The sequence below is a fragment of the Peromyscus maniculatus genome, chromosome 16 (genome assembly GCF_049852395.1).
Source record: "Peromyscus maniculatus bairdii isolate BWxNUB_F1_BW_parent chromosome 16, HU_Pman_BW_mat_3.1, whole genome shotgun sequence".
NCBI classification, from domain to species: domain Eukaryota; kingdom Metazoa; phylum Chordata; class Mammalia; order Rodentia; family Cricetidae; genus Peromyscus; species Peromyscus maniculatus.
The window spans coordinates 27,331,200-27,353,076 of record NC_134867.1 but is presented as its reverse complement, the minus strand read 5'-3'; the positions used below and the strand labels follow the sequence as shown (position 1 = coordinate 27,353,076).

At 34.4% G+C, this 21,877-nt stretch overlaps 1 protein-coding gene across 20 annotated transcripts in view; it reads left to right on the top strand.

The window, feature by feature from the left end:
• Positions 1-21,877, top strand: part of Trdn (triadin) — a 373,213-nt gene that overhangs the window by 331,363 nt on the left and 19,973 nt on the right. For 14 of the 20 annotated variants that reach the window (XM_076552516.1, XM_076552525.1, XM_076552513.1 and 11 more), the window contains 6 exons: positions 1,068-1,112; positions 2,455-2,475; positions 9,773-9,799; positions 10,490-10,528; positions 11,613-11,657; positions 13,035-13,058. In XM_076552516.1, coding sequence (XP_076408631.1) covers positions 1,068-1,112; positions 2,455-2,475; positions 9,773-9,799; positions 10,490-10,528; positions 11,613-11,657; positions 13,035-13,058 — 201 coding nt within the window. The remainder of the gene's footprint in view (positions 1-1,067; positions 1,113-2,454; positions 2,476-9,772; positions 9,800-10,489; positions 10,529-11,612; positions 11,658-13,034; positions 13,059-21,877) is intronic. The other 6 variants (XM_076552515.1, XM_076552512.1, XM_076552520.1 and 3 more) reach the window with 3 other exon arrangements.

Sequence of the window (21,877 nt, the reverse complement as noted above, 5' to 3'; positions counted from 1 at the left end):
TAATTGTTGAATTATTTTGCTTTTGTAGTGTTGTTCTCGCAATATTTTATATTAGAATATTGGCTTCTACTTGTCATTTTGTATGAATATGTAATGTAGCATTTAGGTAAATTTGATTTATGGACTTTTACTCTTGAATGGTATCAAATTTAGTTTATAATTTATTCTCATGTGGTGTCACTTCTCACGTATTTCTATCTTCTTCAATGGCTGGTGTGTGATGTTGGAGAAAAATATCTGTAATTAAAGAGAATTTCTAAGGTCAAGGGTGAAGGAAAGGAAAGACAGATAGCATCCTGGGAACAGATAGTGTGTCATGCTCTAGTTTTTGCTCAGTTTCCAAATATTCTCACTCCCCTTTAAGATATTCCACCATGTGAAACTTAGAAAGTCTTTGTTTGGTGGTAGATAAATATTTTCAAAAAGCAATTATTGGTCTGAATATTTTCAGAGGGTTTAGAAAGGGGTCTATTGGTCACAAATTTTGGTTCCATTTGCCACATCCTGGACCCAGCTGAGATTAAGCTGTGGTGCTTCTGGCTGGATCTGGAAGGGCAGGGTGATGTGTAGGGATACAAAGTGTGGAACACTCTAGAGTAAGACACATCTATATTACATGTTAAACAAGACAAGAGAAGATGTCCAGAATTGAATTGTTTCTGACATGGAAAGAGGGAAAGTTGAAGGCAGAAAGGTCAGAGGAGAAGAATAAGACCAACAGATGCCACAGGAAACACAACCTTCACTAACAAAGCAGCTTCTTCACATTGTTCCCTTTGGCATGTTGTGTCTCCCTCCTTTAAAGCCATAGGCTATCAAGAGACTGAGTATCCTGGCACTGTCTTTTAGTTGCTGAGAGAACACATTTCAGAGTCGCTTGACAATGAATCTAACCCTGTTTATACTATATTCTTTGACAATAAGCTTTCTGTGTTGTAAGTTGCATAGAAATGCCTTTAGGAATGTGCTTCTTGTGCAAGTGAGGACTGTCTGCCCACATGAAATGCGACACACTCCCTGCTCCAAGAATAATCGTATCTCCTGTGAATTTTCATTTTCCTCTTCAGAAAAAGCTGATCCTCGAGATAAAGAGCCTCAGTCTATTAAAACAGGTATTCTTGGCCTTTTTGGCTTACACGCTGCCTTTGTTCACCATGTTTATTAAATCTGGGCATTAAAAAATGAAGTAGGCACTTTTTGTTTTATTTATCAGTGCTGTTTAGTTTGGGGTTTTGTAATATAATCTGTCTTATCTGACACTAGAGCTGTGGTATTATAGGTAATCAAAAAAAGATTATCAAAGCATGCGACATAATCCAGAGGAGCTAGCAAACTGAATTTGCTTTCATGACTTATAAGGTCTTTCCATAATATTTGTTATTTAGCAAGCTTGCTATTATTGCCATTTATCATACTTATGAATTGGAATCCCTTCATATGGTTTAAAAATATTATTAAAAATTGCATACATCTAATTTGGCTGATTGTGAACATCAGCAACAATAATTTCTTGAAATAAATTCATTAAAATCTGTAACAATTAGCTTTATCATTTTATAATATTACTAAGTTTCATGATATGAAGTATATTGTGTGGCTCAGATGCTGTAACTAAGGATTATAAATGAAAAAAATCTTTGTCTTCTTTTCTCTATACAGTCAATCACCATTCAAAAATAACCCAAATTATAATGTAATATTTGTCTTTGAGTAAAGAAAGCTTATATATAAGACTGAACATTTTTTATTAAGAGATTTTTCTATGTGTTTTACATATCAACCACGGATTCCCCTGTCCTCCCTCCTCCCACCCCCCATCCTTCTTCCCCAGCCCCCCCCCCCCCCCCGATTCCCACCTCCTCCATGGCAAGGTCTCCCCTGGGGAGTCTGCAGAGCCTAGTACATTCAGTTGAGGCAGGTCCAAGCTCCTGCTCCCTGTACCAAGGCTGAGCAAATTGGACTGAATAATATTTTAATTAATAATTTCCAAAGGCATGCTGTATTGGAGAAAGGAAATGTACTTATAAAGTATAGATTTTCATCTACTATTTATTTCTTCTTCCAGAGTTATCATACCACTTTTCATTCACACTCCAGAGAATTCAAATGATTAGTGAATATTAGTGCGTTCCTAGAAAGGAGAGTGGCAAAATTCTTAAGTAGGAAGTTCAGATTATTTTAAAAATTTATATCTTATCCAATAAAAGCTGAAATTTTGCAGATGAAGAGAAAATCAAGAAGTTAAACACTCCCAAATTCTATACCTGTTCTATGGGAACATGTTAGAAAATGTTTTGGATTTATGAAATATTCATCTATTATTACTTGTTATAATACATGCTTAGTTTTTCCCAATTATAATAGCAAAATAGAAAATATAGAGTTATGATATATATCTATATGTGTGTGATAATGTGATAGAAAATTTTCACTTATCTTTTTTTTTTCTTTTAGAAAAACCTAAGCCATCTTCAAGTAAGTGTATCATTTAGAATTTTAAGGATATGGGTATGTGAGATGACTCATAGGGTAAATGTACTTGTTACACATTCCTGGTGACATAAATTCAATTCCTGAACCCAGTAAAAGGTGGACAGAAAAAAAAAACCCTGAGTCCATAATGTTGTCCTCTGACTTCCATCCGTGTGCTGTATAGAACATATCCCTTATTGTCAAAGAATATAGCATAAACAGGGTTAGATTCATTGTCAAGCGACTCTGAAATGTGTTCTCTTAAACACATAAATCCTTAAAATATAGAACATATGCACACACTTACACAGAAGCACACACACATGCACAGGCATACATGCATGATCACATATAAATAATGCACAGTTTTTAAAAAGAATATTCAATTATGAGATTTTAATTTTTCATTGTCCAAGTGGTAAATTAAATTTCAAAAATAAGTTTATTAATATAAAGAGTATTATAATATTATTTCTATAATAAACATTCATCAACAAAAGATAAATGGTATACTCTTTTTATTAACACCAGAGAACGTTTGCCTAGCACACTCTATTAGAATATATGAGGAATGCCTAAAATGTTTTCCTTTAGCATGCCTATGCAGCTAACACATTTTTCATGGAAGGATACCAGGGGATAAAAAAAATGGTTGTATAACTGAAGAGATGTTTAGCAGTTAAGAATATTGACTGTTCTGCCAGAAAACCCAGGTTTTATTCCTAGCACCCAACTGGTGGACCACAACCATCTGCAATTCCAGTTTCTGGGAGTCCGGTGCCCTATTCTGATGTACAAGACACCAGGCATGCACTCAGTGCAATACACATATATACAAGCAAAACATTTATACATATAAAATAAAAATAAATAAATCTTTATAAACTCGCAAGTAGTTTCATCTCTTTTATCTATTTTTGTTTAATTGTTAGGGATTATTCAATAAACACAGTGTGAAGATTCATTCAATGTTAGCGTGAAAGTCACAATGTGAGTCAAGAAGGTTCATATTTTAGTATTTCTAACACAATTATCTTCAACTAATACATTAGCCTTTTATTTCAATTTTTAAATCCTTAAAATATTGATTTTAGTAATTAAAAATTAAACCTTGATGCTTCAAATAATAATAAAATGTCATTATAAACAATAAAAATGCTTGCTTTTTAAAAACCCAAATTTTATTTAGGAATAAATACATGTAAATTGAATAAGGACTAGCTAGAAGTTGATTATTTTTTTAAAAATAATATTCATTGGGGCAGGAAAGACGGCTCAGAGGTTAAGATCACTGGCTGCTCTTCCAGAGGTCCCAAAGTCAATTCCCAGCAATCACATGGTGGCTCACAACCATCTATAATGAGATCTGGTGCCCTCTTCTGGAGAGTAGGCATACATGAAGGCAGAACACTGTATACATAATATATAAATAAATCTTTAAAAACAGTTTACCTATTGAGTCTTTCATACACATATATAATAAAATATGATCCTATTCATTCTGAATTTCTCACCTCCCAACTTCATGTTTCTTTCTTTTCCTCAAATTCTTCCTCTTCTTCCTTCTCTTCAATTTTTCTTTTTTTGTTGAAATTAGATTTATTTTAAAATAATATAGTTACAGTTTCTCCTTCTCTACTCCCCAAATGAAACCATTACATAAAAGCAAAATACCTGTAAGATTTTTTAAAAAGCCCTATCAAAGCATTATGAGATACAAAAACGAAACAAAACCAACCAAATAACCAACCAACCAAACAAACAAACAAAAGTTTGAATTCATTTTGTATTGGCCATCTACTGCTGGGCATGGGGCCTACCCCTAAGTGTGGTTTGTATACTCAGTGAATCTTCCCTGGAAAAAACTATTTTTTTTTTCATTTTCAAATGGTTATCAATTGGACATAGTTTCTAGGTTCGGGATAAGAGCTTGTGCCTAAATTTCCTCTAGGCACTGGGACCCCATCTGGCCCAGAACTGTGTATGACCTGTGCATGCTGTCACTGTCTCTTGAGTTCATATGTGCCTAAGTTCTGTTGTGTCTAGGCCTTTTTTCTTCCATGTCCTTCATCCCCTCTGGCTCTTACAATCTATATGCCGCCTCTTCTGCATAATTCCGAGTCTGTAGGGAAAGTAATTAATGGGGACATCCCATTTAGTACTGAGTGTCACAACGTCTGTCACTATGCACACTGTCCAGCTATATTTGTACTGTGTGCTTAAGAAGGAGGCATCTCTAATGATGGCTGAGCAAGAAGATGCCCTAAGGTATAGCAGAATGTCGTTAGGAATCACTGTGTTGCTATGATCTTTTAGGAGAACAATTGTATCTGGGTTTCCCCTGGGCCTGTGGCCTATTTTGTCTTAGATTCTTGGAAACCTGAGCAGCATTGGCCACCATTTCCACTTTGTGGAGTGGATCTTTAATCCAATCAGGTAGTGTTTGGTTACTCCCCAAATTTATGTGCCATTATTGTACCAGTGGATCTTGCAAGCAGGTTGCCATCATAAATCCAAGGGTTTATAAATGGGTTGGTGTTTAGTTTTCTCCATTAGTAGCATGAAGAGTACCTTCCAGTACCATAAACACTAGTAAGTAATGATTATGGCTGTAGGTGTGCCCCAATTTGACTTCTTCCTGTTCATTGAATTATATAGACATTATCTTCAACAGCAGGGCTTTACCATCAGTTTGTGGAGTGCAACCTTGGCAATAGTTTGGGTTATTTGCTGGTTTCCCTGGGGCATCTTTGAACAACAGTTCAACTAGAGGACACAGCAAGTTTCATTTGGTGGAAAAAGATGTTGAGTTAGGGCTTTGTTTGCCCCATTATGTGGAAATTGCATTTACACACACACACACACACACACACACACACACACACACACACACACACATCTTTAATGAAGCTTCTCTTATAGTAAGTTTCCATATGACTTCTCAAATGGTCCTTAGTTATAACTGTCCCTGTCTATAATTGACCCAGTACCTGCTCTTTCCTCTCCTTCTTCATTTTATTCTTCTGTTCCAGGCCCCCTCCCACCACCTATCTACACTACATATTCTATTCATAAGATCCTTCCCTTCACCATAATCCCATACTCTATATATGACCTCTGTGGTTTTATGGATTGTAGTTTAATATTTTAAGACTAAGCAGCTAATATCCATATATAAGAAAATACGTACCATACTTGTCTTTGGGGCTAGGTCACCTCACTGGGAATTTGTTCTAGCTCCATCCATTTACCTGAACACATGACTTTTTTTAATAGCTTAGTAATATTCTATTGCATATAGGTACCATTTTGTCATTATGTATTCATTCTTTGGTGAACATATCAGCTATTTCTGATTTCTGGGTTTTATTAATACAGCAGCAAGGAACATGGGTGTACAAGTGTTTCTGTAGCAGGATGCAGCGTCCTTTGGGTGTAACTGGATGTATATTTATTCCCAGGTTTATGAGGAACTGCCACACTGATTTTAATAGTGGCTGTACAAGTTTATATGCCTACTAGCATGAGCTACCATTTACTTTATTGATCTTGGTCACTCTGTTATGAGCTATCATTTGTTTTATTGATCTTGGCCACCTTTGTTGTGTTCCATTAGTTTGCGTGTTTTGTGTTTTCATGTTTATTCGATTCTACAGAGTCTTTAATTTCCTTCTTAATTTCTGTCTAGAGCAAGTTTTCCATTCGGTAATGAGTTGTTCAGTTTTCACAAATATGTAAACTTTATGTGGTACATGTTGCTATTGATATCCAGCTTTAATCCATGGAAGTGAGATAGAATAGAAGTTGTTATATCAATTTTCTTGTATCTGTTGAAGCTTGCTTTGTGCCTGGGCATGGAGACAGTTTAGAAAAAATTTACTGATGAAAACTGCTAAGGAGAAAAAATATTTCTTTGTGTTCATATGAAATGTTCTGTAAAGATCTGTTAGGCCCTTTTGGTTTCTGACATCATTCAGCTCCAGCATTTCTCTGTTTAGTTTTTGTGTGGATGACCTATCTATTGCCAAGAGTAACATACTGAAGTCACCATCACTGTGAGAGTAAATATATGATTTTAAATGTAGTAGTGTTTTTTTATGAACTTGGGTGCTCTTCTGTTTGCTGCATACATGTTTAGAATTGTACTATCCTCTGGGTTGAGTTTTCCTTTGGTAATCCTGTCTTTTTCTATCTCTTTTGGTTAGTTTTGGTTAGAAGTCTATTTTGTCAGATGTTAAAATGGCTACACATGTTTGCATATTGGATCTATTTGTTTGCAATAGCTTTTTTTCATGCATTTATCCTGAGATTGTGTCTATCCTTGATTTTGGGGTGTGTCTCTTGCATACAGGATAAAGATGGATCTTACCTTTGAATCCTATCAATTAGTATGTCTTTTTTATTGGGGAACTAAAAACACCAGTACTGAGAACTATCCATGAGCAGTATCTTTTCATCTGCTGTTTTGCTGTTGTGCTGTGTTTTCCCCTTCTTTTGATATGTTAGTCTGAGATAATATATTCCTTTTGTTTTCTTTGGTGTGATAAACCTCTTCAAGTTGATGTTTTCCTTCTATACAACTAGTCTTATAGATAGATGGTGCTTAAATTTGGTTTTAGCATAGAATGTCTTTTTTTCTCTGTCAATTGTTATTGAAAGTTGTTCTGGGTATAGTAGTCTGGGTTGGCCATAATCTCCAAAAATTTTTAGAACATCTATCCAGATTTTTTCTGGATTTTAGAGTCTACAATTAGAAGTCAGGTGTTATTCTAATGGGTCTGCCTTTATATATTACTTGGTCTTTTTCCCTTGCAGCTTTTAAAATTCTTCCTCTGTTGTGTACATTTATATGTTGTGGGGAATTTCTGTCTTGTCCTGTCTAGTTGGTATTCCGTTTGCTTCTTTTATCTTGATAAGCACCTCCTTCCGAAGGTTAGGGAAATTTTCATCTATCATTTTGTTGAAATCTTATTTTACTTTATTTTATTATTATTTTATATTCCTGTTTGTATTTCAGTGAGGGAGAGAAAGAGAAGGTGTAGATTTTGGTGGGTGAGTAATTGGGGAGACTGTGGGATGAGATGTGGGAGGACAAACCATAATCAGAAATTTTATAATTGTGTGAAAACAATCTATTTTCAATAACAAATAAAATTAAAAAAGAAAAGTTATATTCTGCTCCTTTGACCTGAGTTTTTTCTCCTTCCTCCTTTACTATTTTTCTTATGTTTGTTCATTTCATAATGTCCCAAATTTCCTGGACGTTTTGTGCCTTGATATTTTCTTGGCATTTTTAGATTTAAGGTTTTTTCGTTTTTGTTTTTGTTTTTGTTTTGCCTGTGATATCTATTTCTTCTATCTTGTCTTCTCTCCTCCATTAGTTTGTGGAAGGTTTGTGAAGTTTACCATTGAGGTTTTTGCTTAACTTCCTCAATTTTTCCTTTCCAGTTTTTCTTCAGTTTTGGTTTTCTTTAGTGATTCCATTTCTACTTCCATGACTTGAACTTTGTTCATGATTTCACGCCAGCCACTGTTACTGTTTTTGCAGTTTTTATTAATGGAGTTATTGATATTCTCTTTAAGGATCTTGAATATTTTTGTAGGAGTTATTTTGAAGACCTTGTCTCATGCTCATTCATAGTATATTTCTCAGATAGGGTTCCTGGCTTCTGGTGTAGACACTTTGTTTTGGGTGTTAACAAATGTGTTCTGTGATGGTGCCTAGGCATCTGCATTTGGGAAGATTGTGATTCTAGGTCTTGATATCTGGTCTTGTTTTTTTGAAGTGGGTGTAGCATTCCTTGGTTTCTGTTGCTCTCCCTGGATCTTAGGAGGGTTTAGGGGGTGTGGGGTTGCCTGGTAGGGAATGCTTCTGTTCCCTGTCAGTGTGGTCACTGGGGATCCCAGGTAGGTTACAAAGTATTTCTAGTATTAGGGCTGACAGGAAGGAATGGAGATGAGCTTGAAGTGGGCTCTGGAATGATCCACATGTAGGAAGAAAGCTGGTTATGCCTACAAGTAAAGCAGAATCTACAGGTAATGGGGGCCAAGAGGGAGGACAGATTTCGGCAAATGATCTGCTATGGGGCTGAGGATAAGACTGGGGAATTAGGAATAGAAAAGAGAAGTGAAATACAATGAAGATCACCTTCTTGTTTCCCATGTCTGCTGGACAGTAGGTTCCCAGGTAGAGACTGCCTTCAGGTGTCGGAGGCAGGCACAAACAGATGGAGTGAGGAGTATGGTTGGCTCTGTTCAAGGATTAGAACAATCCCCAAGGAAAGGCGGCAGAGAGGGAGCTCACTTTAAATTTTTTAAATGCCAAGGACCAACTGCTTTCTTAATAGCATTATAACATTCCTAAAAAAAAAAAAGCTATGGATTCCTCTGAAGAGTTAGTGTCAACCTTAAACATTAGATATTACTCTTACAATGGAGAAAATTGTTTCCATATTTAGTTTGTATTATCACTGCTGATGTAAAGAATATTACCAAAATAAAAGGTTTCCAGGTAAAATAGAATGATTGCCATGAGAAAATAATATTTTGTTTATGAACTTATTAATTTATATAGTCATTATTAAAATTATTTTACTTCTAAAAATATAGAAGTAGCTCCAAGAATTTTACTGAGGATTAATAACTAAATATGTAATTTTTCTAGAAATTAGTGTTTTAAGAGGTACTTTTTGATAGTTTGAAAGATTTATTTTCAGTAAATATTGATCTTTTCATATAATTTTAAGGATAAAAAACTTGCTGAGTAACATTTAGAATATTATTAGTCTGTGAATTAACTAAAGGAGAAAAAACAAATACAGTTTAAGCAATGTTACAACTAAAGGCATTTCACATCACTAAGTGCTAAGTCAGTTGCTGCTACAGTTTACACTGCCTTTGATAATTTCATTTCATTGCCATGGCACAGAATCTTATATATGGGAATTTAATAAAATTTAATAAATTTAATAAAAGTTAATGGGAAATGCATGCATTTATGAGATCAAGTTAAACATTGATGCAACAGAGTTATAAAATTTATATTGTAATTTTATATAGTTTATAATTTACCTGTATCATATTGGATGGTTCTTACTTACTTTGTACAATAAATCCATTTTCAAAGTAGATGTCTCATTGTAGTTTAGAAGTACTAATTTTCAGAATATTTCTTTGTCATTTTTGGCATTTTGTCTATTGTGATTTAATAAGAATATCTGAAAATAAAGTTCAATTACCTACTAAAATAAACATTGTTATCTTCTATTTTTCTTTCTCTTTTAACTATTTTCTTCTAAAGAAGGAACATCAGAAGTCACAGACTCAGGTAAATATTTTGTCTCAGAAATGAAGTAATACTGAATTATGGAAAATAGTTGTAACCTGGGTCTGTCTTTAACCGTGTAGCATTAACAGGCATAAAAAAGTTGCTCAAATGCTCAAGTTCTTTGTGTTCTCATCTGCAGACAAGCACAAGACTTCCAAAACCTACTTGTAAGAGTGAATGAAAAACATACCTCACATTTCCACCATATATTTAGTTTTCACTCATTATTTCTCATTCTTGCCTAAAATACATACTAAGGAAAACCATCAGTCAGTCAATATCATTGTTTGCTAATCTATTTCCACAGTCTATTTAGCCATCCCAAGTGACTTTTTTATTGTTTATATCCATTAGTTTGAGAAACTACTATACAATGTCAAATCTTAATTATCTACAGCAACAATGTAAATTTAGATTTTTTTCTGCTTCTATTTTGAATCTCTCTTTTTAATGCTGTAGTCTTATTCTTCAAAATACATAAGTAAAAGCAAAGGGCACTATACATACAGGTAGCTAAATATAAGTAGCACACTTCTTTTCATACCTAGAATGTCCCTACTCATCTCAAAGTGGAACAGCCCTGATCACCCATCCTTCTCATGGGCTCAAGACTCATTTTCAGCTGTCCAAGAATGAATGAAAACATAAAGTTTCACAAGCTGATTGTTGTGTGTCATCTTTTCTTCCTAGGGAAGAAGAAAACTGAAAAATCTGAAAAGCAAAATAAAGGTAAACATAGCAAATTTACGATTAAAGGCGTGTGCCACCACTGCCCGGCTGTATGTCTCAAAAAAAAAAAAAAAAAGAAGAAGAAGAAGAAAAGCAATTTATGAAAATTGGTTAATGGTTATATCAAAATTTCAGTTAAACATTAAAAGTTATCGTCTTCACATGGTTATTATTAAGTATCAAGGGAATAAAAGTTTAGATCCCAAAGTAAATTCTACCTACCTGTTATTGATAAACAAATTCCATACATATGACTCTTGAATTGTGGATATGGATGACACAAAATTCATTACCAAACTTCAAGATGTAAGAATGCAGACATTTATTTAAGATATCCAAGGGTTATTTTTACTGAAGAACATTAAAGATAAATATATATATTACCAGGAAAAGATAAAAATAAGCCAATGTTTTGAAGCCAGAATCATTTGAGTTATATTTTATTTATATCATCTTTAATTTAATGTGTGCATTTTAAAGGTATTGTTTGATGGAAAGGAATCTTTAGTGAATATGGTGTGATGACATGGTCAAAACATTAATGAATGAAAGATAAATTGTAGAAATTAAGCGTTCATTTATTTTGCCACTGGTGGACAATCTGGAAACCATATGTCAGTTTTCCTTTCCCCTTAAAATTAGGTTTACATTAGTAAGCTGCCTAATATCATACAGTCAGGGTTGGTCTTAGCATAATCATTTGGAAAGCTTTCAGAGGCATTAATTATTTAAGAAATCCATACCAAACCAAGAAGAAAGCATGGTTGACAAAAATTAAAATGATAAGTTTGGTTTATTCGTATTTGAGTGCTCAGGGTGAACTGTTTTCCACAAATACTAATCCTCTAAATAATTGCATCACTGTTGTATCTCTCTTTTTAACAGTAGAATGATAATCTTGTTACCACTTACTTTCATTAGATATTAGTTCAATATAAAATGAAATTGTTGAAAATTACTTTGAGAAACTAGTTATAACACTGCAATTATTCTAATCTCATAATTTAATATTTAAAATGAGGCAAACATTTAATGCAAAGTTACTTTAAAGTTTTATATTTTAATATGCATTTTTAATAAACAGTTCCAACAAGACAAGAAAATCTTCATGTGCACAATGTGACTAAAGGTAAACGAACTTTATGAACATTAACATTCTCTGTTGCTATGTAAATTCATATTGTACTCGACATTACTATTATTATTAACAATGATTTTTAAAGAAGTTTGTGGATATGACTTTCTGCTAATACATGAGAGCAAGAGTTTAGACAGTAGAGAAGCCCAATCACAGCCAATTATTTTTCTTTGTCATTAACATAGATCTTCATGGAGAGGAAGACAAACACTGGTTTCCCTCAGGTCTCTTTGTGTAGCATGTACACTCAAAAGGCAGGATGTTCCTACATACATTGTGACATGTACTTATTAGTAATTGAGACAGTACTATGGCATTCAGTGGAGAAGAACTGTTAATTCTCGAAGCATACCAGTTCATCATGAGTTGAGAAAGCATTACTTGTTCCTTCATTTAAAGGATAGTTCATTGTATCTTGGTTTCGACTTGGGTCCTTTGTAGGTACTATCTCCTTAATCATGCTAGTATTTAAAGTAGAAGAATTATTAGTGAAGAACTTTAAGTTATTTAGGTTTGTGATTTTCTGTTTAAGGCATCCAGCTACAGCAATCCCCAAAACACAAGTCTCCAAATTCAAACTGTTTTCTTTTAAAACTGTATATTTGTAAATTTGTAATCCTTAAATCTGCAGGAGAAACTCCACAGGTCTCAAAGTATGTCAATGTAATTCAGATTCCATTGAAATTATATTTTGAAGCCTGACCAATTAAATTTAATAAATGGTGGTAGAAGACAGATATGACCCATCTCCTTTTCTAAGAAAAGCCTATCTCCTAGCATTTTGAATAATCATCTCACTGTGTATTTTATGTTATAAACATACAGTTAATGAGATGCACTTCTTCAAATAATCATCACTCACTGAAAAGAAAAAAGAAAAATCCAATTTGTATGATGCATTTACAGAGTCATTAGTTTTTTAATGTAATTGGCAGTTACTTGCCTTTATTCATCGTTGAAAGGGAAATAATTCTCAATATACTTTATGTAGTTTAGAAATTGTAAAGTGTACATAAACTGCATCATGCAAAGTAATTTTATTCAAGTTATCTATAATTACAGTTGAACTAAAATAATTTTAAAAAAAATTCCTGCTGATTTTAGTAAGAGTGTTAAAAAATTAAATAGCTTGACAGTTGAGATGAAGAATGGCTTTTTTGACAGCATGCATATCTTCATCTATAAAAGAGACTATGTTATTCAAAGAAACATGTTCACAGGCAATGGAAAGCTATATTTGTTCATTAATTTTTAATCAGTAGGAAAAGGACCTGAAGAGATTAGGTACACTTACATAGTCCATTGACACATGCTACAAATCCCTTGCCTTATTATCTTAGTAAAACAAAATGTATATTCTCTTTTCAGCAGAAAAATCTGCAAAAATACCAAGTAAGTACTGTTTGTGTTAGTGATAAATCCATTTTGGTACATGTATGTGGCTGTGGTATATACTCAGGAAAAATCATCTAAGGAAGGAAACGTTCCAGAGGGTTCATTCTGTGGTCACCATTCCGTCACTTTGGGCCTGAGATGCGGTGGGGTATTACGGCAGTGGAAACAAGTGTTTTAAGAGGTGACCTTCCTCAGGGGCACTTGAGATACAGAGAAATGGAGAGACAGGATCATGGGCAAGGTGTACTTCTGAAGGTAACACCTCAGTAAGACACTTCCTCCAGTTCAATCCTGCATTCTAATAACCCACTGGGCTACTCACTCATCTGCTGGAAGCTAGTGAAGTCCTGGATGAATGTCAGTCATGTGAATATTGACAGTGTGTGCTGAAAATTTCCACTGTAGCTCTCCCCCCCACCCTGGAAAGTTTATGGCCTGAAGACTGCTCCTCTACAGAGACTGCTTCTATTGGGATTAGCCAAGCCTGCCTGCCTGTTCAGCTAATATAATAGCTCAGACTCTGTTTATCTGTATGCAATAACCCTGCCTCCCTGTTCAATTGAATATAATAAATACAATGAGTTTTCTGGGCATCCTAAATATATATGAACCTACTGTAAAACAAGCTTGTAAAAATTTCTAGAATTCATTGAAATAATCATATTCATTCTTTCCCATGTTTCCAGATTTAAGAAAAACAAATCATTGAATATTAGGATTATCATAAAATGAGAAGACTGCAGTTATATGTATAATTTTTATTTTGATAGATGTTTAACAAGTTTTTTAAAAAGTAGGTGAAATTATTTTAGTATTATCTTTAATCCAATACATATGTATGCCATTTTACAATATGTAATAAGCATACAGGTTCACAACTTTTTTAATGCAAATTTAAAGTTGTGTGTGCTTTTTATATTTATAACACATTTATATTTGTAATACCCACATTTCAATTCCCCACACACTGCATAGTTAATGGCTGTTACATGGACTGAGCAGGTCTAAATATTTATTATTTATCCAATAGCTGAGTACAAAAGTGAATATTGAAATAATAATTAAGAACTCTAACTTGCCAAATTCATCATTCAAAAGTTCTTTGATTGAAAGTAATAAAACTTCATATAGTCTCTAGTAATTTGAAAAGGAGACTTATTATAAGTTTAATGAATTATCTCATGGATGTAAGGACAAGATTTATAGTTGAGCCTGCAGAAGAGCCCTAAGAAACTAAACTATTATGCATTCTTTCTCTATGGTCCCTAAAGCTAAGGATCACAAGAGCAGACTCCGTGGAGGAAGTAGTACCTTGAAGAATGGTTAGAATATGGAAGACTGGAAAATGATAAAGTTGGAAGAAAAATAAAGTATAGTACACTAAATGCAGCTTGTAATGAACAATGACCATTGTATCCCTCCACCTCCTTGGCGTTATTTAATGTGTTAGAAGAAGTAGGGGTGGTGTTGTTTTGAGTGTGATAACTTATACTTGTCATCATTTAATTTTTTCTTGATAAAGGATGTTTAAGAATTAGTTGTGTTTGAAATAATTACCTGCATTTCTTGTCTGCTGGCTGGACCAGGTCCTCTAACTAAATTAACAGATGAGGTCACTTTTTTCCCCCTGTTGTGTTTCAATGTGTACCAAGATGGTCCATGGTGCTGAAGACAAGGGAAGAAATACTGTCAGATAAGAAAGGCCTAGATTGAGAACAAACACAAGCTGCATTGTAGTGCTCATTTGGAGTGGATGCCTGAAGACATCCCAGTGGCCTGTGTCCTCACACATCAGGGCTTCCTCTGAGAGGATAGCAGAGATACTGAGAGAGGTTACAATGCGGGAACCACTGCAGAGTGGAATGTCCCATGCTTCAAACAGGATGAGGGATTAAACAGTATTTGTTCCGTGGTTTAGTTATTTCTTAAGGGCATAAACTTAAGATTTTCTTATATAAATGTGGTAGGTAAGTAATTTTCTTCCATATTAGAGTGGGATGGATCACACGGGTGCCAGTGGTTCAACATTATCCTAAAAATTAGCATAAAGTGTTAAATGAGATTTAGATATAATTAAATAAGGATTTCACCAGTGTAAATGTTAATGCTTTCTTCTTGAATGTATATCTTTGGTATATGTAGGTCTGAAAATCCAACTCCGAAATTGTTATCTATTAAATATTTCTTCTTAATATAATCAACTATAATAAATATATAGTGTTTGGCATTAATGAAATCGTTAATAATTTTATGTACATTCCTACATTACAATTTTCCAATAGCTTCAGAAATCTACAAAATCCCAAGGGGAATTTAATTTATATAGTGAAGGAAAATGGCATTTTTTCAAATAACAGTTTTACTATTACTGATTTAATTGAGTTGCACAAAAAACTAATTTTCTTAAGTTCTTAAGCGCAGAAAACACACCCTTTGCATGGTGTTGTTACCACCCTTAGCCTTTTTTTTAATGAATGGATTTGTGGTCTTTACTGAAGTGATAAAAATCTATCCTGAAAGATAAACTTAAGAGTTAGTTCACTTCTAGAATTAATTAAAGTTATAAGAGATGAATTAAGCTGCTGAGAAAATTATCTTGCAATTAATTAATGGAAATATATCAGCCTTTTAACTTTTAAAGAATTGAATTAGTTTTACCACTGTACAACACATGCCAGTCACATTTCTTGTGCTCCAAAGAAAACATAATGATCTTATTAAGATGCAGTTGTAGCAAAAACCCTTGATGTACTGTCTACTTAATTCTACTGAATGGAACGGTGAGATTCTTGCCAATAGATGTTGAATTTATTTTAAATGTGGCCAAAGTCCAAACAAGAAAGAAATGGCATTGTAAGAACTAAGTAGCTATTACATCTCTCCTCCTGGTCTGTTGAAAGTGTTGGGGAGGCCGGAGTGAGTCATCCCTGGTGCTGTCAACATATGATTTAAAGTATGCCTGCCTTTGTATCATTTCAGTCAGTGAGATCAGGACTTTTTTTTTTAATCAAAAGGAAAATCAAGTCTTTGTCATTCCTAAAATAATCCCTTAGAAGATAAAAATGTAGAAAAGGAGTAAGAAGATGAAGATTTTAGAGAGATTGTTGTTCTTTGTTTTTGCTATTTATGTTTAGCTCTTTAACGAGACGAAAAAACTCCATTTTATTCATCCTTGGCTTGTTTTTCAGTCATGAAATGATGGTATTGGATTTTGACAACAAAACATGTTCTGTATCTATTAGCATAGTGATGGTATAATACAGTAACTGAGTTTTAGATGCTAAACAAATCTTGCACTTCCAGAATACACCTTGCTTGATTGTTGTATGGATTTTGTACATTGATGGTTTCAGTTTGCTAGTAAGAGCTTTTCATCCCAATTTATAAGAGGACAGTGGTCCATAGTTTATTTTTTGTTTTTAAGATGTGTTGGTCTGGGTTTGATTTCAGAGTGAGACTGCCTCATAGAATGAGAGAACTACATATGCCCCCCTTTCATGTTTTTAGAAGACTATGAAAAAATTCTTTAAAATGCTGTATAGACTTAACCAGTGGTGTAATCTGAGACATGGGTTTTAATTTGCAAGCATTCTGTGTGTTGTTAACATATTGTCAATATAGTCATTTTACTTATTATGCATCTGTTCAGTCTAATTTTCTTGAATCAGTTTTATACCTTTCCAAGAAATGTTCATCTCTAAAGTGTTTTTAATTTTTACTTTTTAACAACTATGCTTTATTTTATATATAGCAACACAATGTACATATTCACTAACACTATAATAGAATTATTTGATATAGTTTTTAAAAGTAGAAAAGAGAAAAATGTTTTATGTTACAAAAAACTCCAGAACAATTGTCAATTAAAAAGTACTTTGCTGCATGGTGGTGGCACATGCCTTTAATCCCAGCATTTGGAAGGCAGAGGCAGGTGGATCTCTGAGTTGGAGCCTTGTGGGGAACCAGCCCCTACCATTATCTACCGCAGGAACTCATGAGGAATGAGTGATAAGTGACTTACTTAAAAATAGAGAGGGAGGAGAAAACAGAGAGAAACACAGGATAGGCTCGGGTGGGTCAGGTTCCTTGTCCACCAGCCCAGAACTTTATTCCAAAGGTCTATTTATAACAATGCCAAGCGGTGGAGTAAAAGACCTCCCCCTTGCTAGTTAGACCCTTATAAACACCTGGTACCCAGGCCCATGGTCCAGTCAACCTCTAATGCAGTCCTGCTGGGTACAGCCATTAGGAAACCTAGTGGGCTCCAACACAGCCTGATCTACAGAGCAAGTTCTAGGACAGCTATGGCTACACAGAGAAACTGTGTTTCAAAATACAAAAGAAGAAAGCATGAAGAATAATTTCCTTTTATCTGATTTATCATGCACACACTTTTATATTACTTGATATCTTTTGTACTGCTGTCAAGTCATATTACAGTTCTTGTTCTTGCTTCTGATTATAATGATTTGAGTGTTATGTCTTCTTGATCAAGTATGCAAACAAATATAAACAATTGGAGTGGTTCTGTTTTTAAACCTAGTTCATTATGGAAAATATGACATGTATAAAATAGCACACAAAGCATATGCTGCCACCAGCAGTGTGTTTTCCACTTTACTACATTCCTTGAATTTTGTCAGAGACAAGGACTATCAGAACATCACTTTTGAGCTCCTTGGCATATTTTTCTCATTTCAAGTTGTATATCATCCTTATAACTTTGCATGTGTTTGTGAACATGGGGAACAGCTACAGGTTAGAGGTTGCATTCTGAGAATTCTGCTTAATATTATGCTTCTTAGGTTCCTGTGTGTTTCTGTATAGTCATAATTCAGTCTTTTACATAGTTATCCGAATTTAAAGGAAGTTCTACCTTAATTATGCTGTTTTCAAAATAAAAGTCTTCTCTAATTTCAAATCTTATTTTTTTTTCCTTTTTAAATGTGTTCTATTTTTGAATCCTATACCACTATGGAAGAGGTCTCCCTTATTTCCCTTACCAATCTCTTAAAACATACAGATCCAATCACATCAAGTCATTTATATGCTAATTGTGTTCTGTACTTGCAGTCCTTAGAAGCCCCAACATATTAATTTAATCTATATTCTATTTAACTCAATATATGTCTATATTTATGTCAGTTTAACTGCTTCCAATGTTTTAATGTGTCTGCTTTCCAGTGACATCTTCTTCAGAACTACCTTCAGCAAAGACATTTGGGAGCCCACTCAGATTTCCTTTAATAGCAATTGTTCTCTGGCGTCCCACAATTAGCCTTTTCTATGGTTAGGGTTGTGGAGATGGGGTAGAGAAGGAGACAAGTATTACCTTTAGTCCAGGATCAACTCCAGCTGGTGAGCCTTCACTACCAGCTTCCCAAGTGATAAAATTGTAGATGAATTCTACCATTTCCTGCCCAAAAGCCTGTTGTCATTGGTCACAAAGCAATGTAAGTGGGGTCTCTACTTGCATGTTGAGAGAAGCTTTCAATCTATTATTCCATTGCATTTCTAGTCTACTGTTAGGGTAGGAGAATTCTTTGGCCAATTTAAATGTTCTCTCTTTCTGTGAGGCTATCATTTCTCTCTGCCTTTGTGTTGTTGGTTGTTTTTACACTTTTGGGGGCCCACCAACCTAACCCAGATAAATCACACACAGAGGCTTATTCTTACTTATAAATGCCCAGCCTTAGCTTTGCTTCTTTCTTGCTAGCTTTCTTTAACATAAATTATCCCATCTACCTTTTGCCTCTGGGCTTTTCCCATTCTCTTCAGTAATTCTTCCTCTTCCTCTGTAGTTTGCTGTATAGCTGAGTGGCTGGCCCCTGATATCCTCCTCCTTCTCTGGCTACTTCTTCCTTTCTCCTTCTAGATTTCTCCTACTATCTATTCTTTCTGCCTGCCAGCCCTGCCTATCCTTTCTCCTGCCTTGCTGTTGGCCATTCAGTTCTTTATTAGACCAGCATGTGTTTTAGACAGGCACAGTAACAGAGCTTCACAGAGTTAAACGAATGCAATGTAAACAAAAGTAACACACCTTAAAATAATATTCTACAATATCTTTGCTCTACTATAGGTTTACTTCAGTACCCTGGGGAACGTAAATGACTAAATATATAAGAGAAACACATATTTGAAAAAGAATTTGTGTTTCATAGTAGTATGTGATCCCGGGTTGGGGAGCAACTTGGTATAATGCTCAGTGTGCAGAAACCATGGTCCAATCCTCAATACTACGTAAACATTTTGTGGTAGTACATGCTTGTAATTGCAGCACTTAGGAGATAGAGGTAGGAGAACCAGAAGTTTAAGGTTATCCTCACCTCTATAGTAATTTCAAGGCCAACCTTGAAATTGTAAATATATAATATATATATGATTTTGTTTATATTATATATATGATTTTGTATGTATACATGAGAAGATTGTCACAAGGAAATTAATATCTATTACATATGACACAACAATTAATAATTAATTTTAAGAAATTCATAATAAAATACTTCAATAGTAACTGCCAAAGAGAATGTATAGGTAAACATTAAGTATAAGAAAATATTTAACATCACTAGATATTAATAAAATACAGATTTATCCACTTGTATGTAATACTTCACATGCTCTGGAATCATTGAAAAATTTAAAACACTGAAAAATAAATGAGGACAGTGTTTTTAGCCACCAGAACTTTTATAATTGCTATTGGGAATGAAAATGGTCCTGACATCATAGATACTGTTTTAGTATTTTTTTTAATGAACATCAGGTTTACATTAAAACCTCACCATTTCCTCCCTGGAGGGTGAAAGGAATGAAAACGCATGTTCACACAAAAGGCTGTGCATGAATATTTATAGAACTAGCTTAATAATTGGCCAAACTGAAATAACCCACTTGCCCTCAACAATGGAGTGGATACATCACCCGAGGTACAGCTACATGATCGAATATTACAAAGTATTTTGTGCTAAAATCCAAGCTTGTGTGCAGAAAGGTCATTGTGAAAATAAACTAAAATCTCACAGGAAAAATACAGTTTCATTTTTCTTGTTTGTCTCAGTTGTCCTACCTTCCACACTTTTACTACAAGCTCGGGAGTTTCTCCCCTTTTGGTGAGTTCTCGTCATGAAAATGAGCTACAGCTGGTCGGTTCCCAGAAGTCAAGGGTACCTGCTTGCTCCTGTGGTTTCAGCCCTCAGGGTAGTCCTTTTTGCTTTCTTACTTTTGAAGTGGGCAAAGCCCCTGCCCACTTCGGCAGATGATCTCAAGTCAGTGTGATTCACTCAGGAAGATATCGACTCACCTTTTGGGAGTTTCTATTCCCCACTCTCTCACAATCCTGATTCTTTGCCCCAATTCCTCCTTCACAGGTTTGATTCACTGTGAGTTTTAGGCATTGTTTCCATCCAAGGGTGTTTGTGGGTCCATTTATTTATTTTTTATGCGTGCGTTTTGGTGTCTATCTATTTTACCATTTCCTTGAAAGAGATGAAGATTTAACTTCTGTGTCACTGTTATTTTTTTTATTTCCTTGCCCTATTCGATCTTAACAAAGCACCCCAGCCTCCAGACCCTACACTGAAGCTTAATTTGTGAGTTTTGAATAGACTCTTATATATCCTGCACAACACAAGAACCCACCTCGCATCAGCTAAGGTCTTTTCCTTACTTGGAAAAGACCTTACTTGGAGCTCAGAACCTCAACAAATGGGAGTCTTTTCTTTTGTGTTGTTTGTTTAGTATATGAGCTCTTGGGTATGCAATTGAACATATCACCAGAACTAATAATGCCCGAAATTTTTTTATTTTTCCCCACATCTGATATTAGCTGAGCAGTAACAAGTACATTTCTAAATTAAAAGGAGAATCACCATCTGTCTTAGCTTCATACTATTTTATGAGCTAATTATATAACTAAAAAGATAGAGCAGCTGATTATAGAATCCTAAATTTCAATATTGAGGGGGGGTAATTACTGGAATAGAATGATGAAAAATCATGATATCAAAAATTTTGATATAAGGAAATTAACATCAAATTTCTACAAATTGTTTCATAGGACAGTCTGACTGCTGATACTGGGGGCCTCAACTTCAGAAATATTCATAAAAAGCTATATGTATTTGGAAAAATTACTTAATATTTCTGGACTTCTGTAAAATTACTTCATATTTCTGAATTTATGTTAAAAATTTGAATCACAATGATATTTATTCTACAAAATTTGGGAAAATCAACTAACATAAAATAGTAAGGTATATAAATACTGTTTGGTGCATAATGATCCCTGATCATTTAGTTATGTGGGTATTTGGTGATAATAAGGACTGTGGTAGTGACCATTCATGTAAACCTGCTTCTTCTCCAGCTAGGGGCAGATTCCATTTTGGTATCAACATGAGTAAAATTATCAAGTGAATTACTAGGAAGAATGTATGTTTCCTGCCTTTTTGGTTAGATTTGAAAACCATCTCAAATTTGGAGCAAGTGTAACTGAATTCATTTTGTTCCAGAAGTTAGCAATGGAACAGTCACTTTGACTGAAGTCTTCTATGTACTGGTTGCATGAATATCATTCTGAATACCTCTCTCCTCTTTGCTGACCCTGAGAAATTCTATGTTAGGTGCATTTGGTGAGATGTTTGCCACTGTTCCTTATTAGTCTTTGGGTCACAGCAATGTGGCCTCATTCGTTTATGGGTGACGTTAAGTTATTCTGACATTGCCCTCAAGACAATCATCTCACTCTAAGAGTGACAGCATGGATACTCTGAAAGGACTACATACGTTTATTCAACACCCTTGGCTTCACT